The sequence below is a fragment of the Agelaius tricolor genome, unplaced genomic scaffold, assembly GCF_023055355.1.
Source record: "Agelaius tricolor isolate 1412-34295 unplaced genomic scaffold, bAgeTri1.0.p SCAF_4, whole genome shotgun sequence".
Classification (NCBI taxonomy): Eukaryota; Metazoa; Chordata; class Aves; order Passeriformes; family Icteridae; genus Agelaius; species Agelaius tricolor.
In genome coordinates, this window is record NW_027269264.1 from 580,407 (window position 1) to 600,145 (window position 19,739).

Consider the following 19,739-nt stretch of genomic DNA (forward strand, 5'->3'; position numbering starts at 1 on the left):
TATTCTTTCTAGAGGATTGCTGTCTGTCACAAATTTAAGCCTTTCCCAATTTCCCAATACTTACAGAATTGATTCAACAGATTCTCCTTAACATTCTTAACACTATTATTGAAAGCACATTAAAAAAAAAAAAAAGTCAGGTACTTTTAAGGAGCTTCAGCAGCTTTTTTGCTTGTAACTGAATGACTTCTCTTGGAAAGGTGGAAAATATTCACAGGTATAATGATTTAGCACAGCATTAGCTCTCTACAGCACCATTGAAGACAAGGCTGCCACCAGTGGAAGACAAGTAAAGGCTTGGCATCCTTAGTAAAAATGGCATTTAATTCTTATTTCTTATTCTTTACTGGTGGGTTATCTGTTGCTCAGGCATTGATGGGTGGCTATCTGACATAGGCTAGGGGTAATTTTATGTCTTTACCCTTATATTTAAACTATAGTTTATATTAAAAATAATGGAAAATTTTCTTAAAACGTACTACCTCACCCATCTGATTTTGTGTTGGTTTTTCTCCCCATTTCCTTTTGTTTTCTTTTAGATTATATTTTTCATTCATCTTAGCAAATAACATGCTAATTACATAGAATATTTCACATTTCTTGGTTTTATTAGCTTTTTGTAAATAGCCTGAAAATGCTCTTAGCAGAAAAATCATGAACATTTTTGGCTGTGGTAGAAGCAATCCAGTAAACTGAATCTTACCCATTACTTTTGACTGGGTTCACAACTGCTAATGTTGTGAGTCAGTCTGTTTGAAATGCAGGCATTTGTTGTGGTGTTTTGCACTTTCATTAAACAGTTATTGTGACAAGAACATTTTTTGCTGCCCTTCGTAAATATTTGGGGGACCTCAACAGCAGTGTTAGGAAAAAGATAAGGAGCGGCATACATTTTTCCAAGCTGCCCTTCTGATCCTAAGCCCATCAAGGCAGGCAAAATTTCTTCCATTGACTTTGGCTTTTGGAGTCATCCCCACTGTTCCTTCCATGTGCCATTATGGATTTCTTCTTTCCTTTTTTTTAAACAGGGGGAAGGGAGAAGGAATACAAAGACATCTCTGCTATCATCACAGATAAAATGCTGCTGGTACTAACCATCTAACTGAGACTAAAAAGACAGTAACAGAATGGTCTGATACTGTGGGGGACCTCTAATAGGTGGTTAGATCAATCAGTTCCTCAACAGAGCCTTGACAAGTTTCTGATTTACTGGGATAAGCCTGTTTCCAGCTGTTAATAATCTAAAAGATTTTAACGTTTGACAAAAAAAACCTCAGCCTGAATTGCCATTGCCAGGACTTTCTTCTTGATTATGGTAAAAGCAGCAGAAATGGTCATCTTTTCAATAATTTTTAGTTCTTTCCTTGACTTGTTCAAGGAGGCAAAACCAAAAATAGCAAAATTATCAGAGGCTGTTCATGGAGGCAAGAGTAACTGAATTGGAACTGCTGAGTGTGAATTAATGCACCGGTGGTCAAACTTCATGTTATACTTGATTACTTCTTATTAAGATGAATGTGTCTTAAATGTCCAGATGTGAATTTGTGATAATTATGTGCAGCTAAAAAGCAGATGTTCTACCAAGTAAATGAAACTTCATCACATACGAACAGGGAAGGGAAGCAGTACTGAAAATCATGACACTAACAGTGAAAGCAGAAGGAGACTGCTGTTTGATAAAGAATTTGAAATATTTCTTTGACAAACAAAGCCACTGCAGTATTGTCGCTTGAGGAATATATTATATTTTTCTGAGATGAGTTGTAAAACTCCCACTCAGTTTGGCTTGAGAAAGAATTGAGCCATGCTATTTTTTCACAAATATAATCATTCAGCTATTTTTGGTTTGAATTAGAGTGGTGTCAAGACTTATATATGCTGATTGGTGAGAACTGGATGGTGGTGTTTCACAGGATGATGATTGCCTGGTGAATAGTGTGTTCCAGCTGCAGCACTGCCTGCCTGCTGACATATCCCTTATTAGAAAAGAAGTGTGATAAATAATTCTTATGGCTGTGTGACTTCAGCCAATGATTTTTGTACGCTGCAGGAATACATAGCTTTTCAAAATGACCCTTTATTCTGCAGCTGTGTGAGTCTGGGTGTAATCAAGAAAGTCAAACTGTATATAGATGCAGTTTTAATACAGTTTAATACTAGTTCTTATCTTCAAGTGATTCACAATCTTTCTTATGCAGCTTTTTATTGATTAAGAATAATGGACTTTAAATATTTATATGAATATATTTGCCATGACTAATTTAAAAAATAAAAAAACATAAAAATAAAAACCTTTATATAAATAAGAATTAATGACAACAAATCTTCCATTTTGGAATTTGGTTGGTAATGACAAGATTCTGCTTTGTGTGAAACTCTTCACTGAAAGGAAATCTTTGTTTCTATTTCTTTAATTCTGAGCTTTCAGGTTTCCTAGCTTTTCATAGTAAATTGTTTTCCTGTTGGGTTTCAGAAGTTTCAGATGTAGAGTGAATGGATACTTTTGGAAAACAACAGTTGAATATTGGAATGTGTTACACCCAAGCTGTCTTTCACAGTCCAGCTGGAATGAGGAGATGTTTGTAGCGGCTTGTGATTACTGACAGAGAGCAAGACAGCTCTGCTCCAGTGCTTGTGTGGTTGGCTTTTCTGCTCTCTATAATGTCCACTGGAATTGGCTCTACTGGGGATAATCTCAGTGGTGAAGTGAAAGATACAGTTGTAGGAATGGCTTTTATGTGGTCTTCTGGTGACTTCTAGAGCCACACATTAGAGAAGCTCTTATAGAAAAACATGAGAAAGTTTAACTTCTGCTGTGACCATTTGGCTATTCCCTGCATAAATGGAGAAGTTCACTCTTTGATGCTGGGATAACTCTGAAAACACATCTAAGGGCAGTGGGTTGATTTCTTTCCCCTTCTTCAAAAGAAAGTCATTTAAATGCCTCTGGTGTTAGTTTTTAGCTATTTCCATGACTGTAAAAATAAATATTCTGCAATACTACTTTCTTAAGATATTGCTTTTTCTGCTTTGATGCAGATATAATAATATTTTTTTACCTGATTGTGGACACAGGGTAGCAGATGACTGTCCTGACTTTCCCGGTTCAGGCTTGAGTCCCAGGTGATAGTGGTGCCTAGGGACTTTATAAAGTACTTGGAAATCCCTGCTGACACAGCAGTAATCTTATGAAAATCCAAAGCGTGTAGACATATACCAGAACTGCTAACCAAAGAGATTAAAAAATCTTAAGTGAGGTTACAAAATATATGAGACAAGATTAAACTACCTGCTTAAAAATATTACAGAGAAATTACAGGATTATCATGAGAGTGATACCTTTTTATACCGTCACAATTTTACCTACAGATTTTTAACTTGAGAAGTCAACCCTTCAACTTTCCATGTACAGTTGCAAGAGAAAAAGTTTTTAGTTTTTTTGAAATATTAAATTAGGCAAATTATGTAATTTGCATGCTTTACTGTGCTTGAGTAGTTGCAGCAATAACTGCAACTATTTCATGCCCTCCCATATCCTTTGTTTCTTAATCACAGTAAATTCATTAATAAGTAGTGGTGATGATTTTTAAATTAAGCATGCAAAATTTGATTGCTGAACTATAGCCTTAAAATCATAACTAAGTGAAAATACTCTGAGTAGGAAATCCAGGATGCCTGACCTAACAACTAGGATGGAAAATTTAAGCAGGTCCTTCCTTGAATTGTGCTAACAAATATTGATGTAGATAGCTTTAATGAATAGTTCATCTAGGGAAGCTTAATTGTCTCCATGTCTCCAATGAATCTTGTAAAACTTCTGATGTGCCTTTTAAAATTTATGTCACCTTTTTTAAAGAACCTATGTGTAGGTTGGCTTGTGTGTTTTCTTTCATGGGTAAAGGAGGATAAGCGGATAAAGACTCCCATTTTCTCTTCCCTTTCTCTTCAAGACTTAAGAAAGTAGTTTTAATATTCTTATGGGTTATTTATTTCTGGAACTTAGTGAGTTGTCTTTGAATCTTCTGTTTTCAGTCATATGAAGCATGGAAGTGATCAGGTTCAAAATCCAAAGAGAGGCATTAAAGAAATGTATTATAAATATTTATGTGGGCATTTCTTAATATTTGCCTGAATTGCTAACCTTAGAATGTATTGTAGCTTTAGTACCCTTCTGTGAAGTTCATCCAGACACTATGGATTGTATCTCTTACTTGATACTCTGTAGGGATTAGCATGATGGGTACACAGGCTTTCTTCTTGCCTCCTGGATGGGACAAATGTGTTTCTCTCTCTGTATCCATATATTTATTTCACAGCTGTTACTTGCTACGAATCTTAAGTGGAGACTAAAATCCCTAACATTTAGTGCAGTCTAGAAAAAAAAAACAATGTCCGATTGTGGTTTGCTACATGCAAAGCTCATACATGAGCTAAATCTGCCGTTCTTTTTTTTAACTCTTTTTGCCGTTGTGGTTATCATTGCTGATGTCCTTAGGACCTCCAAATGTGGACTTTTACTACATTTTTCTAAGTTTTGTTCTAGGCAAAACAGAGAAATTTGCATAAGATATGTGAGAGACAACACTGACACCAGGAGAGAGGAAAATCCAGGTGAAGTGTGGAACAGACTTGATTGGAGTGGTTGCTGTGGTCTCTGGCAGTCAAAGAGCTTTTATGTTGTTGTAATCATCAGAGCATAGGTGGGACTTTGAAGATAGTATGCTGCAGACATTTATGGTGAATATCTTAAAAGTGTGAGAACAGGGAATTTCCTGAGAGTGCCTCTGTGCTTGCTTTGCATTCTTGGTCCGTCACGGAGACTGCAGTCCGGAAAGGAAGGAAAAAGAAGCAGTTGTTTCAGTTGTGGGAAGCAGGTTGTTTACGGATTTGTGAACTAATTAAATAAATGGCCCTCTGTGACCCCCTGCGAGACACCGATTTAGGGACTGGCTAAAATAATCCTCTTGGGGAATCTAACAGCATTTAGTGAACCTGAGGCTTCACAGCAGCTGTAGGGGTGATTGCAATCTTGAGTCTGCAGTGGCTGCTGCAGATAGTCTCTATGGCAGGGCTGCTCTGTCCAGGAAGCAAAATTCCACCCTACTTTAGGCTATTAGGCTTTTTTTTCCCCCCATCACAGACTGAGTGGTGACAACAGGTTTTTAAACATAAAATGTATCTTCACCTTCTATTTGGTATATATATCATGTGATGAAAAGATTATTTATCTAAACTTAGCAGTTTTTGGAAAGGAAAAATGAGCATATTCTACTATAATGTTGAAACTAAGTCAAGAAACAGCACATTGTGAAATTTGACATAATAGCTGACTAAACACTAAAGGGAGTTTTTGCTATATTTAAGGTAAACATCTTTTGATAGTGAGAAATACAATGGCATACTTTTTTATTTACCTTGAACTTGTAGAAGGAGAGAGACCATAGGTTGTCTAAGTCAGCATTTATGTGTTCTTTTAGGATTGGATTTCTGATCATAGAGTTGCATTCAGGCCAAGGAGATGATGTACTCTGCTGTCTGGTTGTGCACACAACCCATTCTCACTCTCATATTTGCCTCAGACCGCAGCAACTGTGGTATTCTGGTGTCTTATGCTACTGCAGAGCATTACCAGGACTTGTACCCCTGGTGAAGAGATTATGTTAAAAACAAAGAGATTTCTGCTGCTTTACAGTAATAACCAAATACTGAATTATAAACTATTTCTACTACTGGTGTTTTTATATCTTCTGATCCATTACTGCTCATGTATTTGTATTTGAGTTATATTTAATTCCTTATAACTCCTTTTAAAATGAGATTGTAAACAAAAATGGTTGTATGGACCAGTCAATGCATTTTTTTTCAGAGAGCACAATAGTTTAACAAATGTTTTCATGATAAAGAAATTGTTTTCTTCTTCTTTTCAGATACCATGACCAACAGGATGTTACTAGCAATTTCCTTGGAGCAATGTGGTTGATTTCAATAACTTTTCTATCCATTGGATATGGGGATATGGTACCAAATACATACTGTGGAAAAGGGGTCTGTTTACTTACTGGAATCATGGTGAGTGAATTTGTTAATTGGATATGAGATTGTGATTGCTTTTAATTAATTTGAAATTAAGCCAAAAACTTTTGGTAGTCATAAAGAAACATTCATCTGCTGTCTTGTAGAGGGTATACTTAATCAGACCATACCCAAAGTCTCTCATTCCTAATAATAAAACAGAGTTTTCTTTTTCTTTAAGCAAAAATTTAGCAACTGTGTGATGAAATACAGAGAAACAAATTGCACCCTGACATAATTCAGAAATCTCAGTAAAGTCTTCCATTAAATGTTAAGGTATCATATCATCTTGATGATCTTTGGTCATGTATAATTGGACCAGTACTAATAACGGATCTTCAGTTATGAGTTTCTTAATTTCTTATGAGTTTCTTAAAATTAATCACAAAGAGACATAATGGTGGCTAAATTCTTAAAATTTTTTTGTTTGAGCATAGTTTTCTAGTCTTTCTTACGAGTCTAATAACATATTATTCATAGCAGTCCATTGCTTTAAGTGGAATAATGTTATGCTATTTGAACAGTAAGACCTTTTGCTACCATTGATACCATGCAGCAATTGTTAGGTTATGCATGCTCAATATATATCTATTAAGTGTATTTCATGTCTGTTTTTAATTTTTTGTACTGCACCATTTGGTCAAAGTTGGGCAGGGAGTAAGGCAATGTATTGTAATGGTGGGAAAATTTACAGATATTAACAGTAAATTAGATGTAAACGTAAAGTACAGTAATTAAGATGTAAAGTTCTGGGCTCTGCCATCCTTATTTGTACCAACTTCTGTGTAAACGTCCCTGTGAATGAGAAAGGCTGAATGATTGTCATGTATGTACAGTATGCAACAATAAGATACATACTTGCTTCTGAATTTTTGCCAATGATTATAAGTAATGCATGTATAAGTAATCTGCCTCTGTTAAAACAACTATATTGGGATTGTGGCTGAAAGCAAATACTATCAAAGCGTTGTCCCTTTTGAGCAGATAGGTTGATAGAAGATTGTAATATAATAATATTAATATTATTAATATTATTATATTGATAATAATATTTATAATAAGTGTACATTTTATGTCCAGAGAGGAAAAAAAAGCTGCTTTTTTTTTTTTTTTTTTTGGTAAGGTTTAAGGATTTTTTTTACAAATGCGTCAAAATAATCTTTTAAAAAAACCTGATAGGTTTCAGTTTATTGACCTTTATTGATAAAGATTGACAAAGATTTCCAGTATATTTTGCAAAAGGTGGTAAATGCATATCTCCTTAAATACAGAGTTTGCAGTAGAGTTGAAAGGTGCAGGCTAAAAGCAGAGGAAGGACACACAGGGCTTTTTGAAAGGCTCTTGGCTGAGCTCAAATGTGCCATCTTCTGGGGTGTTTACCTTTGCTCCTTTCTGCGTTGGATATTGATGCCAGAGAGAATGAAATGTGGTCATAAATTCACTAGGAAAAGGGATGGGAGAAGCAGTTTATTGCCACCTTGCAGGGCAGGGATTGCAGAATTGACAGAATCCTCATACAAAGTCACTTCCACGGCTTCCCTGGAAAAGTCAAGTATGGATTTATACATACTGTTTTCACACATTGGCATCTCTTTTTCACAACTGGAAGACTTGTAAAATATATGGATGATACCTTCATGTCTCTGATTGGGTTTTTTTAGTGATTATAAGTTCTGCAGCGGCTTTGGAAGAGCAGAGGCTCCAATCAGAATGTCGTGGTAATGAATTTGGGAAAACGAGCCAAGTAGCTGCTGTGTTATGATAGGTAAAACAATAGAAAGGCTAACCACTAACTACATTAAAATAATCTTTGAGATAAAAAAAACATGGAACAATGAGAAAAAGTCAGATGCTGGAATTATTCTGGTACTTTTTTTGGTACTTGCCTTTTGTTTTGTTTTGTTTTGTTTTGTTTTGTTTTGTTTTGTTTTGTTTTGTTTTTATAAAGGACCTGAGGAGTATGAAGTATGGCACAGTAAATATAATAATGAACTCTCTTCTAGACAAACCTGTAATACCAAAAAGCTTACAGGTCTTGAATATCATTCTTTAAAACCAATTACTCTTCTGAAACTTGTACAGTAACTAATTAATGTTTGTTGTGGAAAATATAAAATCCTAAAAGAACAGACCTACTGATTTTTATTTCAATAGGAGCAATTGATGATCTAATTAAAAGACACACAAAGGTAACTGTTAAATGGATCTAGTAAAATAAAAACATATATTTGGTTTTAAGAGGTAAAGTGTAATTCCCTAGCATGTGAAGCAGCAAATGCATTGGATTAGTGTGATCAATGCCAAATACTGCTGAGTGTTTGCTTTTGGGTAAGGTCCCTATTAAAATGGATGGAAGGGGGAATAAATAGAAATACTTGTGAATACAAGAGTAGTTACACAGACAACTGAAGAATTAATATTGGCTTTGTGGAACTGGTGGCCCAAGGAAGCCTACTTTGGTGTCTTGATCCCTAGGGATCAAGTAGGAAGGTAGACCCTGGTGCCATGTCTACCTTCCTACTTCTGCCTCAGGAATTGCTTTCTGTGCAATGGAAATGGGAGTGCTCAGGCTGAGCTCTGCCTTGTATACTCCAGCCTGAGAAGTGGGTTTTGTGCAGTCTGCTGGTGGCACCAAGTTGTGTTGGTTATTGACATTGTAACTACTGCTGTCTTAGGTCACTGATGTAAAGTGACACCTGTTAAACTCTACAAATGCACACTGCTGGAAAATATGAAAATATTTACACATATTCAGATTATACCAAAAGGAAAAATGCCTTGAGAATTGTTGAGAGTAAGATAGCAAAGAAGTTTGATTAATGTATTAGAGAAATTGGGAAAAAAACCCCAAAATAAATTTAAAAAAACCAAAAAAAAACCAAAACACCCCCCCCCAAAAAACAACCCTGTGAACAAAAAAATGAAAAAATATGAACCATTTACATTGTGATCTTGCAAAGCACTTAAATATATGAAACTTTCATAAAAATACTGACACAGCATGTTACATAGAGGAGTCAAAGCAGAAATGTTTTACAGTCAAGCAAGTGAAACTGAACTGGGTGCCTCAACTCAATTATGAAACTTTTACTAGGCAGCAGTAGCAGACTGTGGGCTAGGTGGGCTATAAATTGAGAGCAAATGTATTCTCTGCCCTTGTGTACTTTAGGTAGGTCTGGAAGAGTGTGTTGGATGGATACGCATACAGCTGCTGTCACTGTTCTCAGAGCAGGATAGAGAGGAAAGAGGGAGACCTGTGGCATCTTTGCCGTGCAGTGCAGCTTGTTGGTGTACTGAATTTGCATATGTTTTGTGCCTCCTGGAGCTGCCATGCCTGGTTGTCAATGCCCACCCAGGCAGATCTCTCAGATGCTCATCAGCAAGGTGATCTCCGCTACAGGTGGAACACTTTCCTTGTATGGTTTCTAAGTGGAACTGCTTGTGTAGGCAGCACTTCCACTTTTTTAATGGCTTTTTGCATTTCAGGCGTTGGAGTGGTTTGCAAAATTTTCCCTGCTTTATAAGGAGAATAATGAAGTTAGCAAAAATTTAAAGAAGTTCTGTAGAAATTGGTAAGGGGGAGTGTGAGAAGATATGGAAAACTTCATAATTATGGACTGTGAGATGGATAACTTTTGCAGTCCTTTGTAAGCTTTTGGAGTTACACTAGATAAAACAAGGGCAATCAATTCTTCTGACTGCAAATACAAGGACCTGTGACAAGTTTTAAGAAGGACATTTTTCCTTTTAGATCCAGCATTATGTGGTGAGGTGGTGCTTTTATTGTATGATGCAAAGTTTATGATGCAGAATCTTCCTGCAAAGCCACCCACCAACAGTTAGAAGCAGACATGTAAGCCAAACCTATGTTGCTGCAAATAAAATGGATGAATTGCAATTGTCCTGTCACAGGATGCAGTTGGCTTGGTATAGCTCGATGATGTTTGCTTTAAATGAAATAGATGTTATTTCAAGTGTCTGCTTTGGTAATGTGGAAATTATACTTTAATTGCTTCTCTTGTTGAAATGAACTTCAAAGAGATTATTAGGCTTAGGAAAGAACCAAAGAAATACAAAAAGTTTCTTAAATGTATACAATGGCTGTGGACAAGATTTGAGTTTTTCCTTGCAAAAACTTTAAGTGGCATCTTTTAACTACAGTATTTGAAGACCACTCATGTAGATGAAATATTCTTATTAGAGTAGTTGCTATGAAGTCAGTGTGTACAATCTGGCTTTAGGAGCTATTAGTTCTGAATGGTGAATGAAAAATTAATATCTCATTTTAAATCCTCTCATGCTGAAAGTTTTATGTCCTTTGGAAGTCTGCATTTATTTCTAAACAATCACTGTTTCTTTGCTATGAATCATGAAAAAAGTGATGATGATGATGAGGTGTTTCTGGTTTAAGAACAGAGAACTCTTCATCTAAGGCTTAATTGTCATGTTTTTGCAAATGATAATTGTAGACAGCCTGGTCTTACCAACAAATACAGAGAACTATCTAACATAGGAACGTGGCACTTAGAGTAGCAGTTTCTAACTGTCCTATTTTTTGTGAGTAGCAAATCTTAACTGTATTATTTTTGAAATTTATTATTTGTTAGATTGTAAAAAAAAAGAGGTGATAAACAAGTAGATTCTAACTGCATAGTTAACATTGTTTGCATGTCTTCTGGGATGAGTCCTGAAAAAGAGAAAAAATAAGGTAAACATCAGATTCGAGCAAATATGGAAATTATTTTATAGAACTTTATGGATAGTGTACAAAAAGGTCATAAATTATTGTGTATAATAGTGTCTAAAATGTGTGATTTTATGAAAACTTTTGTTCATGTTGTTTAATTGTGTAGTGTGTCAGAGAAACAATGGTTTATAAAATATAGAAATATATTTTGAATTACAATTTAAAAGCTGAAAAGGTATTATCAAATCAAATTAAAGCACTGTGGTGCATCATTCTGTTGATAAGTAGATATCTCAAACATCTAGAACACTGTTTAGTTTTTACTTCTCTGAGAGTACAGAAAATATGAAAAGCTTTTCATGTAAATTGATAGCATCTTGGGTCCATGTTTCAGATATATGCTAGAGTGTGATTCAGTAGGTTCTGATAATTCAGTAGTAAATATAAGTGACATCAGGACTTAGAACAGACTGTGTTTGTTCCTTCTATCACAGTAGAATCTAAGTAGACAATGTATTGAGCAGAAATTTTATATGGAGAAGACAGATAATGATGCCTGCATTCTTAAGGGTAAAGCTATTAAAAGCTGGGCTGCTGAGAAATTTGTCAGCTCCTCTACTATTGTTGTTCCAGCACAACAAATTGCAAAAACTTTGGTAGGGAAGAAAGGTAGTTTGGGATTGTTTATGTCTGTGGCTTGTTGGAGTGAAATTTCTAGCTGAAGTAAAGAATCATAAATTATCAAAATCAAGTTGAGAAGCTTTAATACATGATCCCTGAAGCAGTGGTTGAGAGGGCGTTAATCTAAAAAGTGAGGCAATGGCAGAGGTTTTACTCCATTTGAGTAACCAACACCTCTTGAAAGGTTTCACCATCTTTCAAAACTAGAAAAATTAAGGGAAAAAGACTTCTTCAGAGGGTCTTTAGTTTGTACCAGTAGAGCAGGGAAGTTTTTGAAGTGGCAGAGGACACAGGAACTTTTTCCCACTAAGGTCTAGTAATGGATGCATTTCAGTAAATTCAAAGGCAATTATTTCCTGGCTGGAAAGAGAAGCAGTTGTCTCATGCTTTCATTGTTTACATGGTATGACTAGAGCTGATGACTGGTGCAGCAAAACTTCTTTGATCTGAGAAAATGTAATTTCATTTGCAATAACCTTGGATTTAATACAGCAGTTTTTGTATACTTTTACACATATTCTCATGAAACTTTTGTATTTGCAACACAGGTGAAGAACAAGAACATCACTGGTAGCTTTCATCCTGAATTATTGAAGTGATGTTTCCTGTCAGCCTTATAGGTTGTTAAGCCTGCTCATTTAAGGAAATTACACTTCAACCCTTGCCCAGCAAAAAGTTTTTATGCATTTTGGGATAAACTGTCCGGGGGTATTTTAGCTGTTATGACCACTGAAGGTTTACCAGAAGCCCAGTCATCAGGCCATGGATTCAATTGCCAGGGATTCTGACAATTCTGAAAATTGTCCTAACTTTTCTGACAGTCTACAGTCATTTACACTACATTCATTAACACTACAGTCCTTTGTAGGTTCCCCTGTAGAAGAGACACTGTCTTCATATTACAAATCATTATGTCTTCTGTTGTCTCAGATGTCTCTCCTAGTACCCAGCTTTTATTTCTCAAGAAGTTTACTTCACATTCACTTATGAATACCCATTCTTATGTGTGACACTGGTTAATCAATTTCACATTTATACATAATATTTTAATGGTCTTCATAATTTTTATTTTTGCAACATTGCCAAAAACCTTATGGACTAATTAGAAGTAAACAAACCTGCTCATCTATTCCTATATAGATCAGAAATTTAAATGTTGCAGTAAAATTCTAGATGTGATGCAGACAAATGCCACTGAAGACAATAGTAGCCAGGCAAATATTGAATACACGAAAGTATAAATAATGCAAAGGTTTTTTAGATCACTCTTTGGTGAGATAACATAGTTGTTGTCCTATTACTCATTTTATTTCAGTCTTGCAAGGTTATACATCTCTCCCAGTAAACAGTAACAAATACAAACCCACATTTATACAGCAACACTTCCCTAGCTTCTGCCTGTGTTGTTTTCGAGAGGTTTTTTTTACTTCAAGCAACAAATTTTAAAAAATTTTTTCCCCTTCCCTGGTGGTCATATATGTCCACCTTTGAGAGAGCCAGATGAACAAAATGCCTGTTTAAATTCTTACAGGGCTTTCATTTTATGCAGAGCAGCAGGAGGAATGTTGTGCCTTTTCTGGTGCAGAGCTAAATTTCCCACCAGAACCATATGTCTGCAAAGCGCACCTTCTCTCTCCCTCAGTGGATCCCAAGAGAAATGAGCAAGAAATGTGGCAACTGCCTTCTTTCAGCTACAGGCAAGTACAGCAGGACATTTTTGTATAGCAGGACATTTTTGTGACACCTACACCACTTAAGATTGCACTTCATTCCAGTCCAGTAAACCAAAGATGCCAGGTGACTTGCAACAGAGACACTGATACACAGTGTTGCTTCCCTTCTCACCAGCATCACCCTCCAGGTGGTTGCAGGAGTGACTCAATTCACTGTAGTCTTGTGAAGGTATTTCAGAACCTTATCAAAAGAAGAACCAAGTGACAATGCCCGAGGCATTTACTTAGAGGACAACAGGGTTTCTCTACTGACCAAATGCTGCTTTCAGTTCTAACTAAAAATGCAGCCAGTGCTAAGCTTTATTTGCCTTAGATAAACCCTTGGTTGAAGAGCTGAAAGCTTCTCTGGCTGTCAGTAAAACTGGACCTTGACAATAATGTTAGATGTACATGCTAGACTGCCCTTGAAGTCTGAACCCTGCAGTGTTGCCAGCACTGTCTTGCAGCATTGTGAACATTCAGTCTTAGCACTTGGGAGTGGTAGTAAAGGCACGGTCTTGATCCAGATTCCATAGCCACATTTTCATTGTGTGCTGTGGGAAACACCAGCTTTTTCCTTCCATCTGCCATGGCTGTGTCAGGTGTGGTTTACTGTAATGTAAAATCCTCTGTAATAACTTTTAGTTAGTCAGCTTTGATATGGTGATTCTGCTGATGTCAGCAGAAAGCTCAGTGTGGATTGCAAAAGTGAAGAGGACAGAGGATTGTGGTTGGACAGCAAAAGGCATCTCAGCTGGCATGTACTAATATATTGATGAGTGACTTTGACAAGGAAGAGAAAAGGAAAGTCAGGTCTAGTATGATGTACATACTATAACTGGGTAATACAGGCCAACCACCTTTATTAATTCTTATTTATATTCCTGTAGCCCTTCAGGACTCCTGATCCTATTGATGCCAGTGCTGTGTAAAGAGAGTAGAAATACACAGTCCAATTTACTGATGAGTTTACCATTCCCGTAGAGCAAATAGAATGGGAAACAAGGAGGAATTATGTAGGGTAGTAGTAGTCATCTTGGCATACTAGAATCTGACATACCTTCACTGATTTTGCTAGGCTTTGTAGTAAGTAAAATCCTAAACAAAGAAGGGGAAGGTTTTAAAAGAAAAATATATATTAGATTTATATGTTTCTTGGGAGCTTTTACTAAGTAAATAGGTGATGTGAAGAATCTTGTCTGAAAGATCTTGTTAGAACTGAAATCCCTGAGGAGTCATAAAATACTGCAACTGAGGTCAAATATTCTGTGTATGATGCCATAGAGAAGGGACTACATCAACACAGAGCAGAGTAACATTTTAAGAATGACAGGCAAAGAAAATAACCATTGCAGCAATGTCTGATGCGTCTAAGACATAGTTTGCTTTGTTAAAGCATTTGAAAGAAGGCTTGCAATAATTCAGAACTAAGTGCCAAGAGGAGAGGCTGTGCAGAAAATAGGGAAAGTTGCAATTTATGACACCTGTAAGTAAAATGAAAGACAACACCAAGTAATAGTCATGTTTTTTTCTGAGAGTCACGTTTAAGTTAAATTCATGTCATGTTCAGTTGCTAAATTTAAAGTATAATTTAAAATACAATTAATTTCATCTTTCTTCTCTTTTACTTTTCAAATAACATGGGCTTGACATTAATGCCTGATGACATTATTTTTTCCCCCTCAATTTAATCCATCCTTCCATTCATTTTTTAGGTGTGTCATTTAGATTTATGTAACAGAGAAAATTATTATCCTACTACTGTTTAAAAACTGCCTAACCATATATGAGTAAAATGCCAACATACACTTCCACTTACATTTCTATCAGGGAAACTCACTTTGTATTCTAGGCATCAAAGAGGGCAGAGAGGAGAATGGCTTTCACAGACTTGTGTACCTGCATGAGCATTTGAACTTTAGGTGTCATTCTTTGTCCTAAACAGGAGCACCATATTTAGAATTAAACATACAGAGAATGTCCTCAAGTCGCTTGCAGTCACATCAAATTGCTTTCATAAGGGACAATGGCTAAATAGATTGACAATCAAGACAAGTTCTGTCCTGTGTAAGCAGTTGTGAACCCGATGCTAAAGGTTGTACTGCTCATAAGTTCAAATTCTACAATTGCCATCTGAGATCTGATGCCACTGTGAAGTCCAGAGTTTGTTGATTTGCTCAGGTGGAAGACTGTGGATATGTTTATTTTCAGACTTCTTTCTTTTACTGTGGACAAATATGCTACGCTTCATATCAAGCAAGAAATACTGCGTGTTCGGGATTAAATTCATGTGCTTCATCTTTTGATCCTTGCAAACAGGAAATAAGCATTGCTCCGCTCATCAGTGGAGTCCTAATCTTGCCTATTCTTCAATCTGTGATCTTTAAGAGCTTCTCATGCTTTAGTAGATAATTTCATTCAGCTTGTACATGCCTTCTGGAAAACAGAAGAATTCAGGTATCAGAATCAGCTTTTAAAACTGGTGGTTGCTGGCAAATACTTGATCTTAGAGTACTTGAACACCATCAAATTAATGAATGGCTCATTCTGTTATTACCTGTTTCCACTAAGTGGAGCAGATGAACAACCTTGGCTTGATCAATTTGCTTACACTGAGTGTGTTGTAATAATTTCTGTCCTAAGTGCCCTTAAAACCAGGCTGCTTACCAAGCCAAAACACACTGTGATAACTCTGTAATGCAGGAGGTGGTCAGGCTGCTGATTAAGGAGTGTGAATTCCAGATAGAATTGATTAATGCTTTGATACCTGAAAATATATTTGGTCCTGCCTTTTTAATTTTCTTCATTCTTACATATAGTTCTCCTGAACAAGAGCTTGAAGCAAAGATTTATTTTATTATTTACTTCAAAACTGGATAAAAATAATGGTGTTGAAAGTTAATACAGTAACCAAATATAAGACTTTGTAGAATTTTATTCTCTAAAGAACCCCTCCTGCAGATGAAATAATTATTAGTGCTTTTACTTAGTTTGAGCAATTTTAATAAATATTTATTTATAAATATTTACTAATAAATAAATATTTATTAATAAATAAATAACAATGCTATAATTTTTTAAGTAACTGTATTTCCTCCATTTAATTTCTGCCATTTTGAATAATTCTCACTTTATGAGTATTTTTAAGGATGCTGAGCTCTTTAGGGGAGCCGTGTAATACTGCAGGTTGCTGTAACATGAAATATTAATTAGCATCATGTAGGTTAAGTGGAATTTTAGTCATTGTGGAAGCTGCTATGAATGATTATTTTTCCTTCACAGTACTGTGTAATGTAAACATGCAGGTAGTATAATACTTCCTGCTTCTGAAGAAACACTAGAAGAACTCATGTTCGTGTCCTGAGATCCCATTATGTACCACAAAATGAAGAGGTTTAAGTTTGAATTTAGGGTACCTTACCATCACAATAAGCTGTTTTGGATATGAGGAAGATAGCAGTGCATATACACCGTAGGGGTGGTTGTCACAGCTCACCAGTGACAGTATTGTGACACTGCAGGCAGTATATTTTATGTGAGACATAAAACTCCTACTTTTGACAGCATTTGGCCCTTACAGCTGCTATACCACATTGAAAATGCCTTAATCAGAAAGGCTGGAATGATTTTGCTTCAAAGCAAGCTCTTTTGCCTGCCACCATTCCTCTAGCCTTTTTGAGGGGGATTGGGAAAGAGTCATCTAGTATTTCTCTCCCCCAGTAAATTGGCTTAAATAGGTGGTTTTTTGCCAGTGGGGTCTGTATTGATAAGCTCATTTCCATTCTTTGAGCAGGCAGAACTCTGGTTATGTCATTAAATCAACATCTGGCCCCGGTTTTCCTGACATACTGAACCAAAAGATGTCTGCTTTTATCTTCACTTCCTTGCTATTATATGGGGTAATTTATTAATTTATTTGCCTACAGAGAAGTCTTCTGCATAATAGCATTTACCTCAACAGGAAGAAGACTTAAAGAGCACTGTCTGTTTTCTGGGGAGGTAGGATGTGTTAGAGCATCTTCTGCCTTGTCCTCTTCCCAGTGGAGGCTCAGTGGGCTTCTGAAGTGCATAGCCTTAAGCTGTGGCTGTATTCTTTCTCTTTAACTGTTAATGGGGTCTTGAGAAGGAGAAGAACTTATAGCACCATTTTGACTCATGGAGAGAGCAAAACTTCAAGTAAATTCCCAGTAATTCCATCATCACAAGACTGGACAATAGAGAGGTGGAGAAAAACAAAGGCTTAGTATTGAGAGCAGGAAAGAAGCAAGAAATGCAGCAAACTTATGAGACGCTCATTTGAAGGAATGCTGAGAGCTGTTGAGGATGGAAGATGAGAACTAACTGGAGAAAATGAGAGGAGGGTTGGATAGATTTTTTGGAACAATCTACCAGAGAAATGGAAAAGTTATTAATTCAAGACTTTCACAGAATTCATTGTATGCCTCAGTAAGTACACAGAGAGAAAAGATCCAGTTTTTTAAGGACTCTGTGTGGAAAAAGGTTTCCAATTAGGTGATTTATTTTGCAGTCTCTATGTTTTTAATAATGGATTTTGTATTTTGAAAGCTAAATTCTGAGATTTCTTCTGGATTTTTTGGAGAGGGTAAGGCAGTTTTAGATGTGGGGGATAGAGAATAAATTTATGGGAGAAATACAGAATAAGTAGAAGAAAGCTCTGTGAATCAAAATGTGCTAAGCTTCAATGAGAAGCAATGAGAGATTGCTTTATATTGAAGAGTAACTGACACAAGTGAGTAAGAGCTAGATTGGAATGAACCTGCAAGTTAAATGTAGCTTTGTATATTTAATGAGATATTTTTACTTTATTTTAAAGAAACTGTAAGAATATTTTTATTAAAACAAAATATTAAAGCAGTAGAATTTATAAATAGTGTAAAGGTAATGATACCTCTAGATGTGTAAAACTGACACTGCTTATTACCTGGCTCATTTTAGCCTCCTTTCTGTTTCACCTGCCCCATAAAGAAGCGTTTGTATTTGTGATGCTGATAAAGCCACTGTCATTCCAAAGAGACAGGCGCCTTCTGGAATTTGCCTGTTGTGCACATGCATGTCAATGTGTATACACGCATGTGCATACATATACACAGCATGAATTAGAAAATTGGTATTTTCTCTGTCCAAGTTTTGAAGATACAGTCCAGTGTATGTGTTCTGTTTTATATGGTAATAAGATAAGCAGAAAAGATCACTGAAGAACTCAGAACAACAGGAAAATATACTAAAGTGAGTAAATAATAATTTTACTATTATTTTTAGGCCCTGAAGAAAATCCTAAGAAACTTTTCTTTTTTGTATGTGTGTGTGCTAAATACTAATCTAATCTTATTTCCTCTTTAGCAGTTGTTATAACCTTGAGAAAATTTTTAAGAACAGAGTACTCTGTTACTGGGTTTTAAAAGTTGTTTTTAATCACCCCCTTTGTTTATGCATTAGAAATGGGAAATGTTCAACCCCTGCAGGGGAAAAAAAACCAAACAACTGAACTTCTAAGTGATGCTGCTCACTAATTATTTTGGTGCGTTAATAGTTTACCAGCCTGTAAATACTGACTTGAATTAATACTCTGAAATGAAACAGCTGTAGTATGTTCACTGTATTTACCTGGGATCAATCACCTGATGCTTGCCATACTTCTACAGGAAAGGAGAAACTTCCTCTAAAAACCCTGCAAAATGCAGTAGTAACATCCTGGGGGTTTGTTTTATTGTTTTCAGGGTGCTGGGTGCACTGCACTGGTGGTAGCTGTGGTGGCAAGGAAGTTAGAACTTACCAAAGCTGAAAAACATGTGCATAATTTCATGATGGACACCCAGCTAACTAAAAGAGTAAGTCACACTTTATATTCACAACCGAAAAGGAATACTGTGTATTAATTTATTTCTGCATTTGTGTTTAAGTAGTCTCCTGCTTGGTATCCTTGCTGAACTTTGTCATGGGTATTGTTTTGAAAGATTAGAAATTGGATGCCTTGAGTTTTCCTTTAAATTGAGGACAACTGCAAGTTGTCAGCAAATTTAAAGGATTTGCATAGAATATTGTATAGACGGCCCTTGTAACAGGAAGGTATTTGGTGTTAATTAGTTAATTAGCAGTTAAGTGCTGTGGAACTAGACTATTGCATTAAACCAAAAGCTTTTGCATGGCATATGAAAATATATTTTTTGTAGCTAAAATAGGTGAAATGACAGATAAAAACTAAAATTTCAACCTATGAGAGATATTCTTAAGAAAATAACATATGTTTTCATATGTTGCAACATATGAACAATAACAGGCAGAATTTCCAACTGCGTTTTGTACACAACACATGGTTTATTTAGTGGCACACAGTTCTGAAGGACCCTGAAAGATATTTGTATATATTATTTTTAGAAGAAACTATTTTTCACAAAATAGGAGGCATTGGTGTTGAAATATTTTAAATGAAAGAAAATGCAGCAAACAAGGCAATACAAATCCTTTACTGAAATAAAACAGGTCAGTGTTGAGGGAACAAGAAAAAGAGTAGTAACTGTACAGTGCACTCAACTTGTTCAGTCTTCATTATTGAGAAGAGCCAATGT

At 35.9% G+C, this 19,739-nt stretch overlaps 1 protein-coding gene across 1 annotated transcript in view; it reads left to right on the forward strand.

Annotated features, from left to right (window-relative positions):
* The window catches only part of KCNN2 (potassium calcium-activated channel subfamily N member 2), a 71,690-nt gene that overhangs the window by 39,717 nt on the left and 12,234 nt on the right, over positions 1–19,739 (forward strand). The window contains exons 4-5 of the mRNA XM_071424338.1: positions 5,928–6,069; positions 18,891–19,001. Coding sequence (XP_071280439.1) covers positions 5,928–6,069; positions 18,891–19,001 — 253 coding nt within the window. The remainder of the gene's footprint in view (positions 1–5,927; positions 6,070–18,890; positions 19,002–19,739) is intronic.